Raw genomic sequence first — 26,993 nt, 5'->3', positions numbered from 1 at the left:
TTCCAATAATATTATTGAACCACAACAACACCATCAACCGGTGCCATTTAAAAAAAAAATATTCAACGAAATCAAAAACCAAATCAATAAATAAAAAAATACAAAAACAACAACAACGAGACCCACAATAGCGACAAAAGTGCGTCGTGCCACCGACCATTCCAAAAATATAAAACTGGCTTTGTGGGTTTTGCAATGCCATGAATTCCCGGTTTTTGTTTTCAAAAATATATGGGGGGGGGGGGGGGGGGGGTATGGCCTCTGTGTAAACAAATCATAATTGTTGCCAGATTTATTTTCCACCCAAAGACCCAACGATCGAGAACTCAAGGCGGCAGCATGGGAGATGGCAGGTTGTAGCCATAACCCAAATCATATAGGCGACAAGGCCTACAAAAAGCTCTGAAACTGGTTTATATTTTACCAGCTCATATTAAATTATTTTTTCAAGAGAATATTGTAGAATGAACCAAGAAGATAATAGCAATATAGGGGCGTTCGGCTGAAAACATAATAATAATAATAAAAAAACAAGTTAAAAAGTATAAGTCAGTTTGGCCGGCAGATGCGTACCCTCAGGCAAAGTTCGATTATTTAAATATATTTTAAACTGCTGTTATGATTGTTCAAATTGTTGAGCCTCTATGGAATAGGTTCCGAAGGAATGGGTCAATATTGCCAATTTCGTATTGGACCTAGATAAATATGATATAAATATTGTGACGTGCCAAGATTGGACTATATTGGGTACTTCCTTCACTTATCTCATATAAAGTGTAATAATTTTTGGAAAATATTAAAATGTGTGGGAGGTACCTCCTATGGAGAACATCTAAAAACCTCTTTTTTGGACTGCCAGAAAACAGAGAACGTCCAAAGGTCTTCTATAGATAGAAGATCATCAACTGGTTCTCTATGGATTACAGATCCAGTGGAAGATATTTCATCCATGGACGACTTTTGGAAGTCCTCTCTTTCTGACAGTCCTGTGACAGTTCTTTTATAGATCCTCTAAAATCATCCTATGGAGATCTTCTAAAAACCTCCTTTTTTAATTTTGAACCCTATATTGCCCACTCTCACACCAGACCTTGTGTAAATAAAAATATTGTGATGTGTGTAATTTGAAGAGAACCGGACGCTTATTTCGGATTTTATGATGGAGTTAGGAATGGTCCGATCTCCAGAAGGAATGGTCCGATCTCCATCAGCTTGATGGAAATATTCAGATGTACCAAGTCTGAATGTAATCGGATGTTAATTTCGCGTTTTATGAGCTTCATGGATATTCAAAATTTTGACCCTTTGTGGGGGAGGTACCAGAAGGAGTGGACCGATTCCTCTCATTTTCACACCAGACCCTGGCTTAATACAAATATTGGGATGTGTGTAATTTAAAGACAATCAGACTCTTACATAACATTTTAAAAGAGTTATAATTATTCAAAAAATTGACCCTTTGGGGGGGGGGAGGTACTTGATGGAGTGGACAGATCTTCTCCATTTTCGCATCTGACCTAGCACTGTCGGAAATATTAGGTTATGCAAAGTTGGAGCAAAATCGGATTATGCTTTCTCTTTTTGTGCAAAAAATAAATTTTTTGAAAATTTCGACTATTTGTGAGAGAGGTACCAGAAGGAGTAGACCGATAGATCCCATCTTCACATCAGACCTTGGGTTAATAAAATTATTGTGATATGTGAAATTTGAAGACAATCGGACTCTTACATCACATTTTATAAGAGTAATTTTTTTTTTTAAATTTTGATCGTTTGTGGGGGAGGTACTTGATGGAGTGGACCGATCTTGTCCATTATCGCACCTGACCTAGCACTGACGCGAATATTAGGATTTTCAAAGTTGGAGCAAAATCGGATTATGCTTTCTCTTTCTGTGCAAAAAATAAATTTTTTGAAAATTCCGACTATTTGTGGGAGAGGTACCAGACGGAGTGGACCGATAGATCCCATCTTCACATCAGACCTTGGGCTAATAAAATTATTGTGATATGTGAAATTTGAAGACAATCGGACTCTTACATCACATTTTATAAGAATAAATTTTTTTTTAAATTTTGATCGTTTGCGGGGGAGGTACTTGATGGAGTGGACCGACATTGTTCATTATCTTACCGGACTTAGCACTGATGCAAATATTAGGATTAGCAAAGTTTCGGATTATGCTTTCTCTTTCTGTGCAGTAAATTATTTTCTCTGAAAATTTCGACTATTTATGAGGGAGGTACCGGAAGGAGTGGGCCGATATATTTCTTTTTTAACACCAGACCTTGGGTTAGTAAAAATATTGTGATCTGTGTAAATTGAAGACAATCGGACACTTACATCACATTTTAAAAGAGTTATAATTATTTAAAAATTTGACCCTTTGGGGGGGAGGTACTTGATGGAGTAGACCGACCTTGTCCATTTTCGCACCTGACCTAGCTCTGACGCAAATATTAGGATATGCAAAGTTGGAGCACAATCGGATTATCATTTCTCTTTCTGTGCAGTAAAATATTTTTTTTTTTTAAATTTAGACCTCTTGGGAGGTGGTACCAGAGGAAGTGAACCGATATTGCCCATTTCCGAACTCGATCTAAATTTGATAAAAATATTACAATGTACCCAATTTGAATCAAATCGGATACTCTCTTCGAGAGTTATCGTGCGTACCAGCCAGCCAGACGGACGGACATCGCTAGATCGACTCCAAATGTCCTGAAATAGATTTGGTCCAAAGAGACCTTGAATCTAAAACCGTTTTTTTTTTCATGAGACACGTTTTGACCGTATCAAATGATATATATACCCTCTCTAGCCATACGGCTGAGGGTATAAAAAGAAGTTTATGTTGACCTAACTCAATTTTGGCCCATAACATACACTAGGTCACACTAGAAAGATCCGGACGATGACTTATCCTAGAAAGAAAAACTCTTCTGTATTTTCCCCTCCAGACCTGGGTCCTGGTTTTATGAAATTTCAACATATAATCTTTATCCATTAAAATTTCAGTAGATCAATAGCCTCTACTTGCGATGAATGGAATATCTCTCTTTTTATAAGGAATCGTTTTAGAGCTTTGGCTTGTTGAGAGCTAAAAGAAGGAACTTTTAGCCTTCAGGGAAATCATTTTGGGTTTTAAGTGCGGTACTTTGTTTTGGGAAATCATTTTGGGATTCAGAAAAATACTTTGTTCTTGATTTCTGGAGGACCTGGGAGGAATATATATTTTTCTGCAGGACCCCTTTCGTTACTCTGTGATAGACCCCTTCGCCAGGATTATTTCAGATTTTTTTTTTCAAAAATTTGATTTTCCCTCTTCCAATTGTGTTTCCGCCTTTTAAATAAATCTGGGAAGCTTCCATAGAAAATTATTTCATTTGAATAAGTTTGCTTTTAGAGCGTGGGAATATCCAAGGTGTTAATTGTGATTCTTGGGAGATCATTTGGCAAATCTCACAATTGTTCACTTCCTCCCGAAAAAAAAACAAGTCCCATTAATTCACTGAAAAAATATGAAATTTGATAAATTGTTCAAATATCAAATGCCGCCTCATTAACTTGCCCAGATACTTTTAGTTGCTGGTTGTACGTCCGTCCAGCCATCCATCCATCGTTCTCAGCTATGCGCCATGTGGATGAAAGATTGTTGTTGTTATTGTTATTTTCATTTATTGTGGGAGGCCAAGGCAAATAAAATTAACCCAGGCAGGCATAATTATATATTCCGAACGATGGAGAAATTAATGACCGGTCGAAAAAAAATGCTGCCTCACTAAGCCCCCACTTGAAGTCGCCAGCATAGATGGTGCTGGTGGTGGTCCCGTTGTCTAATGGCGAATAATTATCCAGCATCAAACACAATATTTCAAGCCCAAATGAATGACTTGGTTACACAGAGGTTCGATACATGGCTGGTATTGATCTGATCTTGAATATGTTAATTGCGAACTTTGCTTTTCGGGTGGCCAAGTGGGGGGAGTGGGAGGAGGATTTTTTTTAATTAACGATGATTTATGTGGACAAGTATTTGCCGTTTTGAATGCTTCTTCCATGGGTTATTGACATTGAACTCATGGATGGCCATAAAAAACGCCAAAGAAAGTGAGAGAGAGGTGGGGAGAGCAAAAGCAAGTGACTCAAAACTAATGAAATTAACAAAAATTAATATTTTATGATTTTTTCCACTTGGTTTACTCATCACTTTTGAGGTGGGGGGAGGGTAGAGAAAGAGAAAGAAAGAAGATACAAAACGCTGACAACTCATAACCAACCAACCAACCAACCAACAGCTGGACCCTAAAAACAGCCACCAAAGTTTGCCTGGGTTTTTTTTTTGTGGTTTCTTGTGATTCACTTAGTCACTGATGCGCTCATCAAATCATTAGCTTTGCTGCATTTGCTTCCCGTGTTTCTGCTGTTGCTGCTTCTTGGCTTCTTGTCCACACCACCGGAAAAATAAACAATTTAATCAAATTTTAACACATTCTCCGTTCAGCAGCAGCTATATTTCACAACTTTCACTTGGTGTTTGTTTTGGACATTTTCTTGCTTTGTTTCTTTTTTGGTTTGGAAAATGGAAAATTTCTAAATGGGAAAGGGAAAGAAGCGGAAACCCATTTGAAGACGGAAATTTGTAATTTATAAGTTTCGGAAAAGCAACTGGAAAATTGTTTCGTTCCGCAGAAAAAAAACGCCGAGCGAATGTTTAAAGGGAAAGTTCGAAGTTCGGAAAATTATAGAAGAAATTGATGGACATTTTTCGTAGAAAGAAGACTTTGTAGGGAAGGACTTCTAGAGAAAGGGTTTTCTATCAATAATAGCCACAGAAGACTTCAAGACTAGAAGACCAAAGGAAGGTCTTCTATCAATAGGAACCATAAAAGACTTCAAGACCAGAAAACTTGCGGATAATATAACCTCAAGAACCTCACAAAAGATCCTGAGGAAGGTCTTATATCAATAGGAGCCATAAAAGACTTCAAGACAAGAAAATTTGCGGAAAATATAACCCCAAAAACCTCTAGAAGGTCTTCTGGGCACAAAAGACCCGGGGAAGGTCTTCTATCAATAGGAGCCATAAAAGATTTTAAGACAAGAAAATTGCAAAAAATATAACCTCAATAACCTCTAGAAGGCCTTCTGGGCACAAAAAACCCAGAAGAAGCAATAACATTTTTGAAGATTAGAAAAGTTGCAGAAAATATAACCTACAAACCTCTAGAAGGTCTTCTGGGCACAAAAGACCTGTAGAAGGGGTTCCATCTACAGAAGATGCAGAGAAGATCTTAAGCACCTCTAGAAAGTTTTATAGGTACAAAAGACCTGCAGAAGGGGTTCTATCTTCAGAAAATGCCGTGAAGGTCTTCTAGCCATGGAGGACATTTAGAAACTCTTCTAGGCACAAAAGACCCGTAGAAGCTCTTGTATACACCGATGACGTCTAAAGTCTTCTATACCTAGAAGACCTCTGGAAAACCTTCTAACCCCAAAAGATCTCAAGAAGCTCTTCTTGATAAAAAGTCCTCTCAAGTAAGGCTCATAGGCACAGGGAACCTCTAGAAGTTATCTTAAAAAAAAACTTATAGGCCAAATAGATCTCTAGAAGATCTTCAAGCCATAGGTAATATCTAAAAGGTCTTCTAGGCCCAAAAAGACATATGGAAGGGTTTCTAGCCACAAAAATCCTCTAAAAGGATCTTTAAGGCACAGAATATCTCGAAGAGGTCTACTAACTAAAGAAGACTCGTCGAAGGTCTTCTCTTCACACGGAAACTTTAGAAGGTCTTCTAGCCGCTGAATGTCTTTAAAAAAGTTTTCCAGGAACAAAAGATCTCAAAAAGGTCTTCAAGCCATTGAGAATATCTAAAAGATCTTCTGGGCACAAAAGACCTCTAGAAAGTTTTCTAACCTCAGAATCCCTCTAGAAGGTCTTTATGTCACAGAATATCACTAGGAGATCTGATAACCAGGTCTTCTAGCCATAGTGTATCTCTAGGAAATCCTCGAAAAAGTATTCTAGCCACCAAGAGACCCGTATAAACTTTTCTACCACAGATGACCTCTAGAAGCTCTTCTAGGCACAAAAGACCTCTAGAAAGTTTTCTAGCCACAAAACCACTTTACAAGGTCTTTTAGGCACATAATGCCTCTAGGGGATGAAAGAAGACTTATTAAAAGTCTTTAAGACACAGCGGATCTCTAGAAAATGGTAGTAATGGTAGCCACAAAAGAATCTTGTCTACCCACAGAAGACCCTTAGTAGGTCATCTAGCCGAAAAAGATCACTAAAAGTTTTTCTAAACGCAGACGATCTCTAAAAGTTCTTCTAGACATAAACGATCTCTAAAAAGTCTTATAGCCATAGACAACCGCTAGAAAGTCATCTGGGAATAGACGATTTCCAGAAAGCTACAGTATAAGACCTCTTAAAATTCTTCTAAGCTCAAAAGATCTTTTGAAGGTCTTCGAGGCACAAAGGACCCCTAGAAGATCTTCTGACCAGAAAAAGTCTCTAAAAGGTTTCCTAGGCACAAACTACCTCTAGAAAGTCTTCTAGTCAAAGGCAACCGCACGAAAGTCTCCTGGCCGCAGAGGTCTTCTAGGGACAGATGATATCCACAAAGCCTTCTGGGTACAAAAGACCTGAAGGAGGTCTTCCACAGTGAATCTTTAGAAATTCGTCTAGTCACAGAAAATATCTAATACATCTTCTCGACTCAAAAGACCTCTGGAAGGTCGTCTAACAACAAGGGACCTCTGGAATGTTCTCTGTCAACATGATTTAGTTTTAATTTTTAGAAGACCTCTGAAATGTCAGTTACAGGCCCTTTGTATAAAAAATACTTTCTGAAGAGTTTCTTCTAAGAGCCTTCTATGTACAGATTTTAAAGGTCATCAATGGTTGGTTCTTGAGGACATCTAGAGTTAGAAGTCCTTCCCTAGGTCTTCTAGGGTCTATGGATGAAAGTCTTTCCAAAAATCTTCTATGGAAAACCTTTGGGGAAATTTTTGTTCTTATAAAAGAAACTGATCAGTTCAGCTCCCAAACTCCGATATATCTCTGCTCTCAATTTCTCCCATTATTCCCCCAATCCCCGCTCACCGCAACCAACCACAGCTAATTAGTTTAACATAAACGAGAACAAGCCGAAGTGATTTCAATGAAAGTTTACATTTCCATTGGGGTCTTGCAGTGGGTATGGGCACTGTCATAAGCATCTTCTTTCGTTTCGTTGGCATTTCCATCAAAGTTGGTTTTACCTTTCTCCTCATCCACCTCCTCCCAAAGAGACCAATGTTCGTTACGTGCCTTGACATTACAAGATGTTTCCATGGCTTACATGGGGAGACATGGGTGAAAGAAGCTAAGTTTAACACTCTTGCCATAGTAGAGCTGTGATAAATTGCAAAGGAAGTTAAAGAACATATTTTAATTTTTTTTTTCAATTTTCTTTATTATAGATTCCGCAATTTTGAAACAGATTTCTTCAGATTTTAATATCAGACTCTCACATCTGAATTAGTTTTCTTTTCTGCCACTTACTTCCCTTGGCACTTCAGCTGGCCCACTTCGAATGCAATTGTTCCAGCTTCACAAAAAAAAACAAACTCTACATTTGAATGCATTTCCACTTAAGTACGACTGACTGACCTACATTCAGACCTTATTTGTAGCCAAATACTTCATCATATTAACGTAATATTACAATGGGAAGCAGAGCAGAGGTAAGAAGAGAAGACAAACACACACATGCACACACGTTTACCCATTTGGAAATGTGGAGATTGTTTTGATCCATCCGTTGATGGGATGTGATGTCTGTCTATCCTCTGCTTAAGTGGTCAGACAAATAGAGACAGTTGGGGGAAAAAAACTCAGTGATTGTTGGGTGATAGTGCGCTTGCATAGGTATGTACGTGTGTGAGTTAGTAGCTGCTTTTATTTCCTAATGACATTCAAATTTAAGGCAATTCGTTAAACAGAGATTTATAGATTTAAAGTTGTGAGGTTGGATAGCAAGAGAGGGGCTTAAGGTCTTGCGAGAGGAGACGAAAGATATTCCATGACGACATGGTCTTCTCATAGAAGACCAGAAGGTTTTCTAAAGAAGAGCAGAAGGTTTTCTCATAGAAGGCCAGAAGGGGACTTCTAGAAGACCAGAAGCGGACTTCTCACTGAAGTCCAGAAGGGGACTTCTCATAGATGACACGAAGGTGTTCTCATAGAAGGCCAGAAGGGGACTTCTCATAGAAGACCAGAAGGTATTCTCATAGAAGACCAGAAGGTCATCTCATAGAAGACCAGAAGGTATTCACCAGGAAGTTCTTCTTGTATTAAACCAGGAAGGTCTTCTCGTAGAAGACACGAACTTCTTCTCATATAACAAGGTCTCACGGAAGGCCCGAAGGTCTTCTCGTAGAAGAACAGAAGATCTTCTCGTAGAAGGACAAAAGGTCTACTCATAGAAGACCAGAAGGTCTTCTCATAGAAGGCCAGAAGGTCCTCTCATAGAAGGCCAGAAGGTCTTCTCATAGAAGGCCAAAAGGTCTTCTCATAGAAGGCCAGAAGGTCTTCTCATAGGAAGAGCAGAAGGTCTTCTCATAGGAAGAGCAGAAGGTATTCTCATATGACGACCAGAAGGTCTTCTCATAGAAGACCAGAAGGTCTTCTTATAGAAGACGAGAAGGTCGTCTCATAGTAGACCAGAAGACCTGCTCATAGAAGACCAGAAGGTATTCTCATAGAAGACCAGAAGGTCTTCCCACAGAAGACCAGAAGGTCTTCTCATAGAGGACCGGAAGTTCTTCTCATAGAGGACCAGAAGGTCTTCTCATAGAGGACCTGAAAGTCTTCTCTCATAGAAGTCCAAAAGTCCTTCTTATAGAAGACCAGAAGGTCTTCTCATAGAGGACCAGAAGGTCTTCTCATAGAGGACCAGAAGGTCTTCTCATAGAGGACCAGAAGGTCTTCTCATAGAGGACCAGAAGGTCTTCTCATAGAGGACCAGAAGGTCTTCTCATAGAGGACCAGAAGGTCTTCTCGTAGAAGGCCAGAAGGTCTTCTCACAGAAGACCAGAAGACGAGAAGATCTTCTCATGGAAGACCAGATGGTTTTCTCATGGAAGACCAGAAGGTTTGCTTATAGAGGATCAGAAGATCCTTTCACAGAGTACCAGAACGTATTTTCAAAGTCTTTTGAGAGAGTCTTCTTCCCAAGGAACTTTTTATATAAGTCCCGAGGGTCTAGAAGACCAGAAGAGTGTGAAAAGTAGAAAGTCTTCTCATAGAAGAGAAGACCAAAAATTCTTCCGGATTTCAATAAAGGTACTTGTCCTACTTTTGTGACATTCAAGTTATTTTTTTCAGTGTCTTGTTTTCTATTTTCCTTTTCCGAATTTTCGAATTTGACACATTCTTAAATAGTTTTCAATCGGCCCCGAGCTATGTTGAAAAACTTCCAACGCTGTATCAGCCAGGAGACCTTTCAATTTTGTAAAATCTGCATCGTTGGGGCAAATGGTGGTGTGGGTCGTAGCCTGGCCCAACAATTGAAGCAGAATAATCGTTTCAGTGAAATTTGTCTCTATGACATTACCTGTACCAAGGGCTTGAGAGCGGATCTATCACACATCAACACCCTACCCGAGGTGACGGCCTATAGTGGTGCGGAAAATCTCGTCGAGTCCCTGAGATGTTGTGACATAATGGTGCTGACTGGTGGTCAATCTCATTCCAAGGGAATTACAAGTCGCGAACAAATGTTTGAGGCCAATGCCAAGATAATGGTCAAACTCATCGATGCCCTGGTCAAGGCCAATAAGGAACAGCCGCATATTCATATTGTCACAAATCCGATCAATTCCTTGGTTCCCCTAACGGCGGAATTGTTAAAGAAACATGGCATCTATAATGCCAGACGTTTGATTGGTTGCACCAAAGTTGATGGCATGCGGGCTGCCACATTTCTGGCCGAGCACATGGAAGTGGATCCAAGATATGTTGAAGTTCCCGTTATTGGTGGTCATTCGTCAAAAAGTATTGTCCCGCTTATCTCACAATCCCAACCGAAATTTGCTCTGGATGACGAAACGCAAATGAAAATTGCCCAGAGAATTATACATGGTGGTGAAGAGGTGGTCTTGGCCAAAAACCACAAAGGAGCTGCCCAACTCTCGATGGGCTATTGTGTGGCTCAATTTTGTGATTCTTTGGTTCGCTCAATGCAGGGCGAGAAAAATGTTAAGGAAGTGGGTTTTATACCGTCTGACGTCAATGACGTGCCATATTTTGCTTGTCAATTTGAATTAGACAAAGAGGGGATACGAGGATGTAAGAGATTGCCACCGATGTTGCCATTCGAAATAAATCTTTATAATCAAGCTAGGGAGGATATTCGACGGAATGTTGATATAGCTATGGAATTTATGGACAAAAATAAACTGAAGTGACTATGAATACCTTAAAATGTTGTTATATTTTTAGTTGTATAACAGTTTTTCAAAGCTGATATACACATACATATGTATGCAATATTAATATTATTAGATTTTAGAAACATTTTCATAAATATGACGCATGTATAACAGTTTCGCAAAACTGTTATACGTAGGAAAATTTATGTAATTTGTATCAATATTGATATTTTTAGACTTTAGAAGTGTTTCGAAGAGTATAACCGTTGTATAACACTTCCACTAAACTGTTATACGCATGAAAATGTATGTAATTTGTAGCAATATTGTTGTTTCTTGATTATAGACATATTTCCATGAGTATAACACTTGTATAACAGTTTCACAAAACTGTTATACGTAGGAAAATGTATGTAATTTGTAGTCATATTGATATTTTTGCGTTTGAGGAATGTTTTCATGAGTATAACACTTGTATAACAGTTTCCACAAAACTGTTATACACATAAAAATGTAGGTATTTGGCTATGATATTGATATTTTTAGATTCTAGAAGTGTTTCCATGAGTATTACACTTGTATAACAGTTTCCCAAAACTGTTATACTGATCAATATACACTTATTTCACAATATTTTTAATGGTCTTGCAGTTTAGTTTTGTTTGGACGGTTGTTAAGCAGGTATAACAGCATCACAAAACTGTCATACAAATGAAAACCGCTATTAAATGACGATTATTTAACTATGTAAGTGTGTGAACCCGGAATAACAGGAACATGAAACAATTGTCGAATTTCCAAGAAAATTAAATAAATAAATAAAAATGTTCGCAATCACATATCATCATCTTTGTAGATGACTTCCAATATCGCTAATGGCGGAATTTATGTCGAAATACAGTTTTATAAGTCTGTTATACATCTGAAAATTATTACATGTAGCTTTAGTTGCGAAATTTTATTAGTATTGAAAGATTTTGCTTTGTATAACAGTTTTTCAAACATGTCATCGATACGAAAATGTGTACATTGAACTGATTTTGTTGAGATTTTTAGATTCTTTTGTCCTAACATCAAATTTGGTGCCAGTATAACAGTTTCACATAACTGTTATACACTGTAAAATCGATGTATTCTGATATATTTTGAATGCTACAGTTTCACAAAACTGTTATACTCATTAAAATATGTGAATTTTGTTGGAATTTTAATTACCTTGTAGTTTGACAGTTTATGTGAGAGTATAATACTTGTATAACAGTTATAAAAAACTGTTATACACACATTTATCGGGATTTTGAAGTTTATTGCGTGCCCATTTGATGAGGTTTTTAGATTTTTTGTCCTTACATCAAATTTGGTACCAGTATAACAGTTTCACATAACTGTTATACACTGTAAAATCCATGTATTTTGATATATTTTGAATGTTACTGCTGTTCGACATCATCTAGAAAAGCATACAGGTTGTATAACAGTTTCACAAAACTGTTATACTCAATAAAATATGTGAATTTTGTTGGAGTTTTAATTACCTTGCAGTTTGCCAGTATTGGTGAGAGTATAATAGTTGTATAACAGTTATAAAAAAACTGTTATACAAAAAAACAAAACGTTGCTGTGAAAAAGATCTGCCAATAGAACTTGAGTCGAACCTGGAGAGTTTCTAGTGTATAATTCGCATATGCTAATTTGCAATAAGTTCGAAATATATACTACTTTCCAGAGAACGGCCCTTGTAAGCCATCATCCACATCAAATATGCCTGATGAGCCGCTTAACCAACGGCGAAACGCGTCGCATAGTGGTGAGTGTGTGATAGTGTCTATCTGGCTTTCCTTTTCACTGCAAATTTCAGATCATTAAGCTCGTCTCGAAAGAGAAAACAAACACTTTAAAAAATTTTGTATTTTACCGGAATTTTCCAATTTTTTTGCACATTGGCGGACAAAACTGTTGTAAATGTAAATAAAACATAAAAAATATTTAAATTTTGTTTTGAATTAAATGGAAAATCTTTGAAAAATTCCTTTTAAGATTTTTCTTTTCCTATTTTCCCAATATAATTTTCTTTTCATTTTCCTAATTACGCATTTCATTGGAATGTCTAAATCCCCTCCATTATGAGTAGGCTTCAGATTTATTTTGTAGCCATCGTATAATTAACACATTAATTGGGCGACAGCTATCACCCTTGGCCAAGGTTAATTTAAATGAACCCCTTGTTTTTGTTATTGTTGTTTATGATGATGTTGATGTCGTTGTTGGCATTGTAAGGTCTGTAATTTTAATTAACAATCATTAGACGGCAATCGCAGCCTTGATTGTTTTCAGAGGTTTCTTTCTGTCTAATGGCCAATAAAATCGATGTAACACTAATATTAATTGTGTGAGCGGCAAGTAGATTGGCCCTTTGACACACTGACACACAAATGGAAATTAGGGGGGTGGGGGAGGGGTTACGTGTTTCGGAATTCTTCTTCCAATGTGGTTAGAGACTATTGTCACTTGGCAAACAATTAACCCTTTGCAAAGAGTGAGTCTGGTCTACAAAAGAAAACAATTTAAAATGATTTGGAAATTTCAAACAATTGACAATTTAGCAGGCATACAATGTCTTGGGCCAGACACGTGAATGCCTTGGGGGCCAAGATGAAAGGCAAAAAGTGTTAAGTTCAGTTTTCAAAAAAAAAAAAAAAAAAAAAAAAAATAGAATATTTATCAATTTTAATTAGAATTGATGAATTTTCCCTGAAGTTAATTATGTGACTTAGGTCATTTTGCTTTTTATTCCAGGGCACACATTTTTTTTCAACGGTACATCAGTACATATTTATGTACGTATGTCAATTCTAACCAATCGACGTCACCAATAAATAAATCAATTGTTTATGTTTGACAGAATTACACAATTCAACAATACCCACCCAGCAATGACAATTGAGAGCCCTAGCCCCCAGAGCTCTCTGAAAATCATGACCATAAATCAAAAATTTCCTATAACTGATTTCAATTTGAAAAAAGAAAAAAGATTTCAACACACTCGTGGAGGGCATGATATTGTACTGCGTACGCCAACCATAATAATGTCATATGGTGAGACATGAGACATGTCATGCAGGATGGGGGGAGATCGTGAAGAGGTTAAAAGGTAGCCGTAATGATTGCTGGGATGTGAGGAGAATTTAAGCAATAAAACAAATACACATGGGTGTGTTGTTGTAATTATTATTATTATTGTTGTTGTACAATATGGGTAGAAAATAGAGGCTTCAATTGATTTTGAAAGAGGTTTAGGGGGCTGGAAAATTTTCGGAAAAAATAATGAAACACTCTACGGAATGTTTTCATGATTTTTAACTAAAAATACATTTTCAAGCTTTTCTTTCATGAAAGGCTTCAGAATTAAAATTTGGCCCACAATAAAGATTCAGAAATTTTTGAAAGTTGAAGAGAAAGAAAACAATTAAAAAAGCTGTAAGTTCGGCCGGGCCGAACTTTGAATACTGTCCACCATTTGGTACAAATTTGGCATTTTTCAAAAAATTAAAATCCATTAAAAATTCTGTTAAAATCTTAAAAATACCAAATGTAGCCGTATATTAGGGTCTATAGGAAGACGTGGACCTGCATACGCAACTTTTGTCATAAGCGTGCACAGACAATTTTCTGGCATAGGCTGTAGTATTCATTGCGAACTTCAAATGCGAAATTTGAAACAATTCCGGTAAATAATGTCGCTAAAATTATCAAAATACCTTATATACGAAGACGTGGACCTGCACGGACAATTTTCTGTCACAGGCTGTAATATCCATTACGAACTTCAAATACTAAATTTGAAATAGTTCCGATAAATAATTTCGCTAATATCATTAAAATACCGAATATCGGGGGGTAACGTTATATGGGGGCTATACGAAAACGTGGACCTACACGAACAATATTCTGTCACCATTTTCTGTTTTAGTCTGTAATATCCATTTCGAACTTCGAGTACCAAATTTAAAACAATTCCTGTAAATAATGTCGCTAAAATAATCAAAATACCGAATATCGGGAGGTACCGTTATATGGGGGCTATACGAAGACGTGGCCCTACATGGCCCAATTTTTGTCTTATGCTGTAGTATCCATTTCGAACTTTGAGTACCAAATATGAAATAGTTCCGGTAAATGATGTCGCTAAAATCATCAAAATACCGAGTATCGGGGGGAACCGTTATATGGGGGCTATGCGAAGACGTGGACCGACATGGTCCATTTTCTGTCTTATGCTGTAGTATCCATTTCGCACTTCGAGTACCAAATTTGAAACAATTTCGGTAAATAATTTCGCTAGAATCATCAAAATACCGAATATCGGGAGGTACCGTTACATGGGGGCTATACGAAGACGTGGACCTGCACAGACAATTTTCAGTCATATGCTGCAGTATTCATTTCGCACTTCGAGTACCAAATTTGAAACAATTCCTGTAAATAATTTCGCTAAAATCATCAAAATACCGAAAATCGGGGGGTAACGTTATATGGGGCTATACGAAGACGTGGACCTGCACGGACAATTTTCTGTCACAGGCTGCAGTATTCATTACAAACTTCAAATACCAATTTTGAAACAATTCCTGTAAATAATTTCGCTAAAATCATCAAAATACCGAAAATCGGGGGTAACGTTATATTGGGGCTATACGAAGATGTGGACCTACATGGTCCATTTTCAATACCAAAAGTGCTGCAGACATAATATACATTTGAGTAAATTTTTATCAACTTACTTCATTTCATTTCGTTCGGAAGCTAGAGTGATTTCTACAGACGGACAGACGGGCGGAGAATGTTAAATCGACATAGAATTTTATGCTGATTAAGAATATATATATATATATATATATATATATACTTTGTGGGGTCTGAAATGTATATTTTGAGGCGTTACAAACGGAATGATAAACTTAATATACCCTCCATACTATGGTGGAGGGTATAAAAATTAAGGATTAAGTCAAGGGAGACAGTTTTTTTCGATTACTGGCCTTTGAATGGGAATCTTGCAACCCCGCTAAAAAATTATTCCCTCTTCTAGACTTTCTCAACCTTATATTATTCCCCAAACTTTCATTATTCATTAATCAAAATTAAAAAAAAATTAACATTTTGCTTTAAATAAAAATATTTCTTAAAAATATCTTTATAACCCCCTTAATAAACATGATGAGCCATCAGTTAACTTGAAATCCTGTCCGACTACCCTCTTAACGAAATCTAATGCGTTGCAAAAAAAAAAAAAAAAAAACACAAAACTTAAACACGAAAAAGTGATTGTACGACAGATAAAATGATATAAACACCAAAACTAACGGCCAAAATCCATTTTTAACAAGTTACCTGAAATAGACAGTTAGTCAGTCAGTGGTGGTTGTATAGTTGGCAGTTGTTCGCTCGGATGGCTGGTGTGTTTGATTACATGAGCTTAGAAGTGCTGGAAAACCAGTTACCAAATGCCGGCTTAACTTACAAACAAGCTTTGTATGCGAGCACACACACATACTTGGATAGATAAACAATGAAATGACAAAATTTTGTAGCAAAAAAATATTCAACGTTTCACATTAGAATGGATTTAAGTGGTGTTTACAGAAGTTCCATACGAGGGAGGGACAGAAAGGTATTTTTTTAGCTTGCTAGGAAATATATACATGTCTTACAACTGTTATTAGTTTTGAAGCTGTCTTCGATCTAGCTTCCAAATACATATTTTGCCAAATTAAATCTCCTTTGAATGTCATATTTCGAGGCTGAAAACCCCTTTTTTTACACCGAAAACATTATAAATACCATCAGAAATTAAATTGCTATATAATTTGTTGTGGAAAAATCTTTTATCGAAGTTTTTGGACGATTTCTTGTTGTTTGACATTATTTTCACGAGTAGGTATAACAGTTTCACACAAAACTGTTATACGCATGAAAATGCATAAATTTTACCTCATTAATGAGGGTTAAAGCGGTTTCGACGTTTTTCAAGGTTATAACACTTGTATAACAGTTTCACAAAACTGTTATACACCCTCAAAAGTATATATTTATGAAGAGTATTGATAATCTTGTAGTTTGAGAGTATTTGGATGAGTCTAATGCTTGTATAACAGTTTGGAAAAACTGTTATACTCTTGAAAAATCATGAATTTAGACCGAAAAGATTATAAATACCATCAGAAATTGAACTGCTATATGAATTTTTGTGAAAAACTTTGTTTTATCCATGTTTTTAGACGATTCTTTATTGTTTGACATTATTTTCACGAGTATAACAGTTTCAAACAAAACTGTTATACACATGAAAATGATTAAATTTTACCTCATTAATGAGGTTTTAAGCCGTTTCGATATTTTTCAAGGTTATAACACTTGTATAACAGTTTCATAAAACTGTTATACGCTTGAAAATATATATATTTATGAAGATTATTGATAATCTTGCAGTTTGAGAGTATCTGGAAGAGTGTAATGCTGGTGTAACAGTTTTTAAAAAACACTTATACTCTTGAAAAGTTATGAATTTAGACCGAAAAGATTATACATACCATCAGATATTGAATTGCTTCATGATTTTTTGTGAAAAATTATTTTTTATCCAAGTTTTTGGACGATTTCTTTTGTTTGACATTATTTTCACGAGTATAACAGTTTAAAACAAAACTGTTATACACATGAAAATGCTTAAATTTGATATCATTTTTGAGGTTTTAAGCAGTTTCGAAGTTTTTCATGGCTATAACACTTGTATAACAGTTTGAAAAAACTGTTATAGACCCTCAAAAGTATATATTTATGAAGAGTATTGATAATCTTGTAGTTTGAGAGTATTTGGAAGAGTCTAATGCTTGTATAACAGTTTGGAAAAACTGTTATACTCTTCAAACAAAACTGTTATACACATGAAAATGCCTAAATTTTACTGAACTACTGAAGTTTTAAGCGTTTTCGTCGTTTTTCAAGGGTAAAACACTTGTATAACAGTTTCACAAAACTGTTATACACATGCAAAAGTATATATTTATGAAGAGTATTGATAATCTTGCAGTTTGAAAGTATTTGGAAGAGTCTAATGCTTGTATAACAGTTTGGAAAAACTGTTATACTCTTGAAAAATCATGAATTTAGACCGAAAAGATTATAAATACCATCAGAAATTGAACTGCTATATGAATTTTTGTGAAAAACTTTGTTTTATCCATGTTTTTAGACGATTCTTTATTGTTTGACATTATTTTCACGAGTATAACAGTTTCAAACAAAACTGTTATACACATGAAAATGATTAAATTTTACCTCATTAATGAGGTTTTAAGCCGTTTCGATATTTTTCAAGGTTATAACACTTGTATAACAGTTTCATAAAACTGTTATACGCTTGAAAATATATATATTTATGAAGATTATTGATAATCTTGCAGTTTGAGAGTATCTGGAAGAGTGTAATGCTGGTGTAACAGTTTTTAAAAAACACTTATACTCTTGAAAAGTTATGAATTTAGACCGAAAAGATTATACATACCATCAGATATTGAATTGCTTCATGATTTTTTGTGAAAAATTATTTTTTATCCAAGTTTTTGGACGATTTCTTTTGTTTGACATTATTTTCACGAGTATAACAGTTTAAAACAAAACTGTTATACACATGAAAATGCTTAAATTTGATATCATTTTTGAGGTTTTAAGCAGTTTCGAAGTTTTTCATGGCTATAACACTTGTATAACAGTTTGAAAAAACTGTTATAGACCCTCAAAAGTATATATTTATGAAGAGTATTGATAATCTTGTAGTTTGAGAGTATTTGGAAGAGTCTAATGCTTGTATAACAGTTTGGAAAAACTGTTATACTCTTCAAACAAAACTGTTATACACATGAAAATGCCTAAATTTTACTGAACTACTGAAGTTTTAAGCGTTTTCGTCGTTTTTCAAGGGTAAAACACTTGTATAACAGTTTCACAAAACTGTTATACACATGCAAAAGTATATATTTATGAAGAGTATTGATAATCTTGCAGTTTGAAAGTATTTGGAAGAGTCTAATGCTCGTATAACAGTTTCGAAAAACTCTTATACTCTTCAAAAATTATGAATTTTTACCGAAAAGATTATAAATATCATCAGAAATAAAGTAGCTATATGATTTTTTGTGAAAAACTATTTTCTATCACAGTTTTGGATGTTTTTATGTTGATTGACATTATTTTCACGTGTATAACAGTTTCACGCAAACTGTTATACATCTAAAAATGCTTAAATTGGACTGCATGACTGAAATTTTAAGCGGTTTCGACGTTTTTCAAGGTTATAACACTTGTATAACAGTTTCACAAAACTGTTATACGCATGAAAATGTATATATTTATGAAGAGTTTTGGTAAACTTGCAGTTTAAGGGTATTTGGAAGAGTCTAATACTGGTATAACAGTTTCGAAAAACTCTTATACTCTTTAAAAATTATGAATTTTCACCGAAAAGTTTATAAATATCATAAGAAATAAAGTAGCTATATGATTTTTTATTGTGAAAAACTATTTTCTATCACAGTTTGGATGTTTTTATGTTGTTTGACATTGTTTTCACGAGTATAACAGTTTCAAACAAAACTGTTATACACGTTAAAATGTTTAAATTTGATATCATTTTTGAGGTTTTAAACAGTTTCGACGTTTTTCAAGGCTATAACACTTGTATAAAAGTTTCACAAAACTGTTATACACATAAAAATGTAGATATTTATAAAGATTATTGATAATCTTGCAGTTTGAGAGTATTTGGAAGAGTCTAATGCTTGTATAACAGTTTCGAAAAACTGTTATACTCTTGAAAAATTATGAATTTAAACCGAAAAGATTATAAATACCATCAGAAATAAAGTAGCTATATGTCTTTGATGTGAAAAACGTTGTTTTATCCATGTTTTTGGACGATTCTTTGTTGTTTGAGATTATTTTTACGAGTATAACAGTTTCACACAAAACAGTTATACACATGGAAATGCCTAAATTTTACCTAATTAATGAGGTTATAAGCGGTTTCCACGTTTTTCTAGGGTATAACACTTGTATAACAGTTTCACAAAACTGTTATACACATGAAATTGTATATATTTATGAAGACTATTGATAATCTTGTAGTTTAAGAGTATTTGTAAGAGTCTAATGCTTGTATAACAGTTTTGAAAAACTGTTATACTCTTGAAAATTGATGAATTTAGTAAAATTTTTACAACATCATCTACAGAAAACTGTTATACACATAAAAATATTCGTATTTCAATGAATTTTACAGTTGAATACCCTCATGCGGTATTTGGGGAAGTATACGTTTTGTGAAACTGTTATACAGCTTAAAAATCTTTTATTTCGGAATAATGAATCCGAAAGAACACCATTTACAACATTCCGAATTTATATAGGCCAGAAGAAACATACAAACTAAATTAAATTTCCTTTTGAAAATATAAACTGCCTTCTTCTTCTATGCCTCGTTTTATGTAAGCATCACCGGTTCACCGGTCATTGAGTTAACGATTTTGGTCAAGATGTTTCGAGCCTGCTAACATATAGTGGTTTGCCACAACACCAAGCTACAACTGTACAACATGTTACAACCTGCCTGGTGTGACAGACACACATTCAGCCTCCCCAGAAAACAAAGAAACGAGGTTGTCCACAATGTCTCTGAACATGACCCAAAACTAGCAAAACGAACGAAATTTGTTAGCAAATCAAATACAATTTGAATATGTTCTTTGGGGGGATTACAAATAGGATGAATGTTCAAAAGGAATTAGACAAATCATAGGTACAACAAAATAATCTTGGCACAGTGGAAATAAATCCTCACGAGTAGCCATATGATTTCACCCCAACAAATAGTTGTTTTCCCATTTTTTTCCGAGATTCCACAAATTACCCTCCTTTATGGGTGCATTGTTTTGTTGGCTATTCATTTTAATTCTATTTGTTTTTATTGTTTTTTTTTTCGTTCTGTTAATTTCAAGCTCCCATGTGTAAAGTATTATCCGAAATCAAGCATCAGCGGCAGGCAGGCAGGCCGGCAGTTGTAGCATGATGACAATACACAATAGTTTTCCATTCAGTATATTAACCTTGAAATATAAGTGGCAATAGTACAACAAGTCCCAAATGATTATAAAAAACGCACACACACACACACACACATGAACGAATGGGTATTATTATAGGCAAAGCGCAGCTCACTGCGTATTGTAATTCATATTATCATATGTTAAACATCTGTAACGTAAAATACTCTGAGAGAAGTTTTAGAAATGTAGGTTACTATAAGGGCGTACAAGACTCCTACTATTATAGAAGGGCCTCCTGAAATAGTTCTGTGTATAGAAGACAAGTCTAGAGTACCCCTTTCGACGGTCTGTTAAAAACCCTTGATCTGTAGAGGGATTTTATTTTACCTTTAGAATGTTGCCGAACTGTAAGCCAAGAGTCTCTATAGACGAGCTGGAGGCCAGGGAGTCTCTTAAGACGAGCTGAAGGCCAGGGAGTTTTATATTCGATTTGAAGGCCAGGGAGTCTCTTAAGACGAGCTGCATGCCAGAAGAAGAAGGGGCTCCTGAAATAATTCTGTGTATAGAAGGCAAGTCTAGAACACCCCTATCGACGGTCTGTAAAAAAACATCGATCTGTATACGGATTTTTTTATCTTTAGAATGTTGCCAGGTGTCTCCATAGAGGAGCTGGAGGCCAGGGAGTTTTTATGGACGAGCTGGAGGCCATGGAGTCTCTATAGACGAGTTGGAGGCCAGGGAGTCTCTATAGACGAGCTGGAGGCTAGGGCAGTCTATATAAACGAGCTGGAGGGTAGGGAGTCTCTAGAGACGAGCTGAAGACTAAGAGGTCTCAACAGACGGGCCAGGGAGTCTCTATAGGTGAGCTGAAGGCCAGGAAGTCTCTATAGACGAGCTGTAGGCCAGGAACTGTCTATAGACGAGCTGCTAGGCCAGGGAGTCTCTATAGACGAGCTGCTAGGCCAGGGAGTCTCTATAGACGTGCTGGAGGCCAGGGAGTTTCTGTAGACAAGCTGGAGGCCAGAGAATCTCTATAGATGAGCTGGAGGCCAGGGAGTCTCTAAGACGAGCTGGAGGCCAGGGAGTCTCTATAGACGAGCTGGAGGCCAGGGAGTCTCTATAGACGAGCTGGAGGCCAGGGAGTCTCTATAGACGAGCTGGGGGCCAGGGAGTCTCTATAGACGAGCTGGAGGCCAGGGAGTCTCTATAGACGAGCTGGAGGCCAGGGAGTCTCTATAGACGAGCTGGAGGCCAGGGAGTCTCTATAGACGAGCTGGAGGCCAGGGAGTCTCTATAGACGAGCTGGAGGCCAGGGAGTCTCCATAGACGAGCTGGAGGCCAGGGAGTCTTTATAGATGAGCTGGAGCCCTGCTGGAGCCCTATGTGGATGAGCTGGAGGCTAAGGCAGTCAATATAGACGAGTTCGAGGATCTAGGGTCCAGGGGTTTCCCCTACAGTCCGGAGGTTTCCCCCAGAGTCCAGAGGGCTCATGGGGACTCCCCTAGGGTTCGTGAGGATTGCCTCTATTAGAGACCTCTGAAAGAATTTCTCTCGTTACGAGACGTTGAAAAGGTCTATGCTCAGTAGGACTCTTTGAAACGTCTTCCCTCAGAGTGGGAGTATATGGGTGTCGAGTATAACAGTTTTGCAAAACTATTATACACATACACATTTACTTATAACATATTTAACATTTTTTATCAATTTGAAAACATTTGGGGAAGTATAACAGTTGTATAACAGTTTCGCAAAACTGTTATACACATGTAAATGTGTTTATTTTCGATATTCTTGTGTTTTGGAGGTTTTTTTATTGTGTATAACAGTAGTATAACAGTTTCGAAAAACTGTTATACACATGCAAATGTGTTTATTTTTGATATTCTTGTGTTTTGGAGGGATTTTTATTGTGTATAACAGTTGTATAACAGCTTTCCAAAACTGTTATACACTTAAAAAATTGTGTATTTCAATTAATTAAACAGTTTTTTTTTTGTTGGAATGTTTAAAAGTCTTCATAAAATTGTCATACAGTTTATAATTTTCTAAGAGCCGATGCCATAGACTGTCTTCCTCCTATGACCGATTTCTAAAACATAATCTTCTATCTATAGAATAATCCTTAAAGGACAGAAGACATCTTACAGGTCTTCTGTTTTATAGAAGTCCTTTCGGGGGGCTCCTGTCTTGTCTACCTTGCCTGTTTTACATTTAAAGGACCTCCAGAAGGTAATTTGGGTGTATAAAAATCCTGTAAAGATCTCCCACCTTAAACCACTCTAATTCCCCATCAAATTTTCTCTCAGTGTAGCAAAATTCGTTTTTGCAGTTTATTTTAAAATTATTTACAATTGAGATCAAATTATGTAATACAGTAAGTGTTTGTTAACTGCACACATCGTTTGCAAAGTACATCATACAATGCGACATGCCAAACTTGGCATGTTGTATAAAATTTAATAGACAGAACGAATGACTGACTGCTGGCGGGCTGACTTAAGGTCACACAGCAAATGAAAATGATGCCTTTCGAGAGAGCAATGGGTGAGGGTTAATGGGGACCGACATCAACAACAAAAAATAAAAAAGTAGCACAACAACATTAGAATATACATTACAATATATATATATATATATATATATATATATATATATATATATATATATATATATATATATATATATATATATATATATATATATATATATATATATATATATATATATATATATATATATATATATATATATATATATATATATATATATATATATATATCTGTTATACAAATTCCAAATTACACAAAGAAAGTATTTTCCAAACGACGATGTGCAGTACAATTAGTAGGCCAACCACGTTTCGAAGTATTCAGGGAATGGCCACAATTGTTCGCCATGCGTCAGACAACAACAAAAAATCAAGTCTCTCTGTGTTTTTTTGTGATACCCGCCATTGTTGTCATTGTCTATTGCCAATACAAATCAGTGACTGCCGGCCTGCTTGCGCGTCATCCAAACCGGGCGTGTAATGGCATCAGTAATCGATTACTGGCAACAACAAATATGGCCAATCTACGCAGTGGGAGGGGAATATTTTTGCAACAAAGCAATATCAGACATTGTTTGTGATTTAACCACTGCTCCAAAGAAACTTGGTTTTCTTGACAGACTCAGTAAATGACTGACGGACTGGTTGGTTGCCGAACTGCTTGGTTGATTGGTTGGCTAGCTGGCTGGTGGTTTACTTAGTCCATAAATTGCACTCAAGTGAGTCATTAGTGCACTTAAAGTGATGTAAAGCACAAGACGCACACGTCGACCCAAACTCTGCTGCTTGTGGTCTTTCTCTCTCCGTCTTCAAACAATTTGTGGTTGTGGGGGAGGCAAGCTTTGATTTGTCTATGTGTGCTTGAGTGAGTACGCATCATGTAAATGTAAGTAAAGATTCCGAATTGTAATGAATTATTACTTTTAGCGAATATTGGTGCAGGGAATTTTAATGCCAATATGAGATGTCGAGCAGGACGGCCCACATGGTCTTGTCAAAAGATAAAACCGAAGGCCATCCATAAGGAGACTAGCAAGTCCAAGTACATTCAATGTTTCTTCGGAGAAAATCATCAGGGATTCGTTGACCTTTTCTTGAGGTACTTACACATGCTACCTTACTGTGGTCCTGTTTTTCTTATGTGAGGCCATGACATCCTTACTTCCTTGAAATTATATATTATATCACAGAAAGTTCCCATATCATTAGCCTTATCACAACCTTTCGCATTTCTTTAGAAAAATAACACACCAGATCTCACCTCTTATCCTGATTTCACTAAAAATAGTTATCAACGATTTTTCACAAAACTAGACGAAAGATTGCCTTATTGATAATCATGGCCTTGATTATATCAATTCCACAGTGATAACTTTTTTTCAAACAATGCCCTAATACCTTTGCATGGATTTGAACCCATTTATTTTAAAAACGATAAGTTAGCACTAATTTTAACCCAATATATTTTAAAACACCTTGTATGGCACACATATAATGTGTCTTTTCATGTATATGGCATTCAAAAATGTGTTTTTTCCATTTGTATAACAGTTTTGTGTAACTGTTATACAACTGTTAATCTCTTTTAAATGCTTTCAAACATCAGAATCTCTCAAAAACAACACGATTTTACGTATTTTAATGTGTATAACAGTTTTTCGAAACTGTTATACAACTGTCACACACTTCAATATATTGCCAAACAATATATTTTAAAACATCTTTTATAGCACACATATAATGTGTCTTTTTATGTGTATCACACTCAAAAGGTGTTTTTTTCCTTTTGTATAACAGTTTTGTGTAACTGTTATACAACTGTTAAACTCTTTTAAATGCTTTCAAATATCAGAATCTCTCAAAAAAAAAAAAAAAACACACACAATTTTATGTCTTTTAAAGTGTATAACAGTTTTTCGAAACTGTTATACAACTCTCACACTTTTCAATATATTGCCAAATAGCAATATTCCTTGAAATAATTATATTTTATGAATTTTTTGCAAGTATAACAGAAAAAAAATTAAGCTAATTCTTGTATAAAAGTCTTTAAAACTGTCATACAACTGTTATACACTTTAAAAATCCTTGAAATTTTCAAAAAACGCCTAAAAGAAAAGTTAATTTTAGGTATAGTTTTCATTTTGCTAAAAGTATCAGCATTTATTCACGCCATCAGTATAACACTTTTGTGTAACTGTTATACAACTGATTTACTCTTTAAAGTACTTAACAATGATATATTAGCATAAAAATTAGGCTAAAATGTATATTTTAATGTGTATAACAGTTTTATAAAACTGTCATACAACTGTTATACATTTGAAAATTACTTTCAAAGTTATTTTTAGATATAGTTTCTGTTTTGTTTATCTTAATCTCAACTTAAAAACAAAAACTTTTTTTCTAATCAGTATAACAGTTTTTTGTAACTTTTATACAGCTGATTCACTCCCATACATTCTTTATACAGCTGATTTAATATCAAAACTACTTTAGAAGGGCACATATACACTCAAAAATGAAGCTAATTTGTGTATACATATATTGAGTATAACAGTTTTGTAAAACTGTTATACATTAGAAAAATATTTTCAAATTGCATAAACTTGTAACATCTCAACTTTAAATGAGAGTTTTCATTTGTTTTATACCAAAAAAGTGTTTTGTCATCAGTATAACAGTTTCCTCTAACTGTTATAAAACAACTATACTCTCAAAAATACATTGTAATGACATATATGCTCCAAAAATAAGCTAATTCATGTATTTTAGTGTGTATAACAGTTTTGTGAAACTGTTATACAACTGTTATACTCAAGGAAAATATTTTAAAATTTGCAGAAATTCGTAAAAATGAAAGTATACGAGTACCTTTGTACTAATATTGTTACAGTGAAAGTGTTATACATTAAAAAGTACCTGCCAAAGAAATAGAAAAATATTTAAAAACACTTTTATTTAGCAATTATTTCATGCATAAAAAGTTTATGACCTTTTTTTAATTTTTAATGAGCCTCTTTTATGTTTCCACGGCACGAATATTCATTCAAAATCTCAAACTTATCCAAGTTTCTTTATGCAGTTTTAGTGGACATAACTTCATTTTTATGGTTTTCAAATCTATTTTTCTCTTTGGGCATTGGAAATTATTGAGGAGTTAAATGATCTCCTTTCCCACCAGCAAATAGTTGAAATCAGTATTAAATGTTACATTTAAAGAAAAAAAATATATTTTTTTTTTTGTGGCGAACCTTTATTAAATTATTCTCTTTTTTATTATTTTCAGGTGTGTGTGTGTGGTTAACTAAAGACGTACCTTCTCCAAGCTCCATTATTTACACAGGTAAAGGTTATTTCCTTCGGATACTGTGGTCAAATTTTATACATTCTTATTTCTTTATTGGAAATAAAACCAATTGTTTGTAGGGTGAACTAATGCCAGTCTACAGGGTGAGATAAAAAATGCAACAAAATCAAAGTGCAACAAATCATTTTTACATTTTTTTTTAATTTTATTGAATGAAAGCAACAATTTCGGAAATAGCATCAACTTTTAAAATAAGTTTAGATTTGTTCGAATTGGTCACCTTTGACACGAATTATGGCCTTCAAACGGCCAATGAAACCGTCACGCGCTGCCCGAATGTTGCTCTGCGCTATTTTGGCCCATTCCCGGCGAAGCGCTTTCTCGAGGTGATCGACACTTTGGTATTTTTTAGTGCCAACCTTGATTTCCAAAATACTTCAGACACAATAGTCCAACGGATTGGTATCCGGAGATTTTGGTGACCATTGTGCGCTGGAAATTAACCATTTTTGGGTGGCGCGTGCTAAGTGGAATGGTGCTGAGTCGCGTTTGGAATGTCCAAGGTCTGCGGCCAAAATGCTTTCGCTATAATATTCGGCATTTATTCTGATGC

At 35.5% G+C, this 26,993-nt stretch overlaps 2 protein-coding genes across 2 annotated transcripts in view; both read left to right on the top strand.

Annotated features, from left to right (window-relative positions):
* The window catches only part of LOC101900818 (uncharacterized), an 81,360-nt gene that overhangs the window by 25,138 nt on the left and 29,229 nt on the right, over positions 1-26,993 (top strand). The gene's annotated exons all lie outside the window — the stretch shown is intronic.
* On the top strand, positions 9,446-10,628 carry LOC101889555 (malate dehydrogenase, mitochondrial-like). The gene has a single exon (XM_005190146.2). It carries the CDS (start codon positions 9,454-9,456, stop codon positions 10,456-10,458), a length of 1,005 nt encoding a protein of 334 aa, XP_005190203.2. The 5' UTR covers positions 9,446-9,453; the 3' UTR covers positions 10,459-10,628.

This window comes from Musca domestica, unplaced genomic scaffold (assembly GCF_030504385.1).
Source record: "Musca domestica strain aabys unplaced genomic scaffold, Musca_domestica.polishedcontigs.V.1.1 223, whole genome shotgun sequence".
Lineage (NCBI taxonomy): Eukaryota > Metazoa > Arthropoda > Insecta > Diptera > Muscidae > Musca > Musca domestica.
Note: the sequence above shows the minus strand (reverse complement) of the source record. Positions and strands in the feature narration are given on the sequence as shown.

What these genes read in the sequence shown, in the direction of transcription:
- LOC101889555 (XM_005190146.2), top strand. Translation starts at nt 9,454, where the DNA reads ATGTTGAAAAACTTCCAACGCTGTATCAGCCAGGAGACCTTTCAATTT.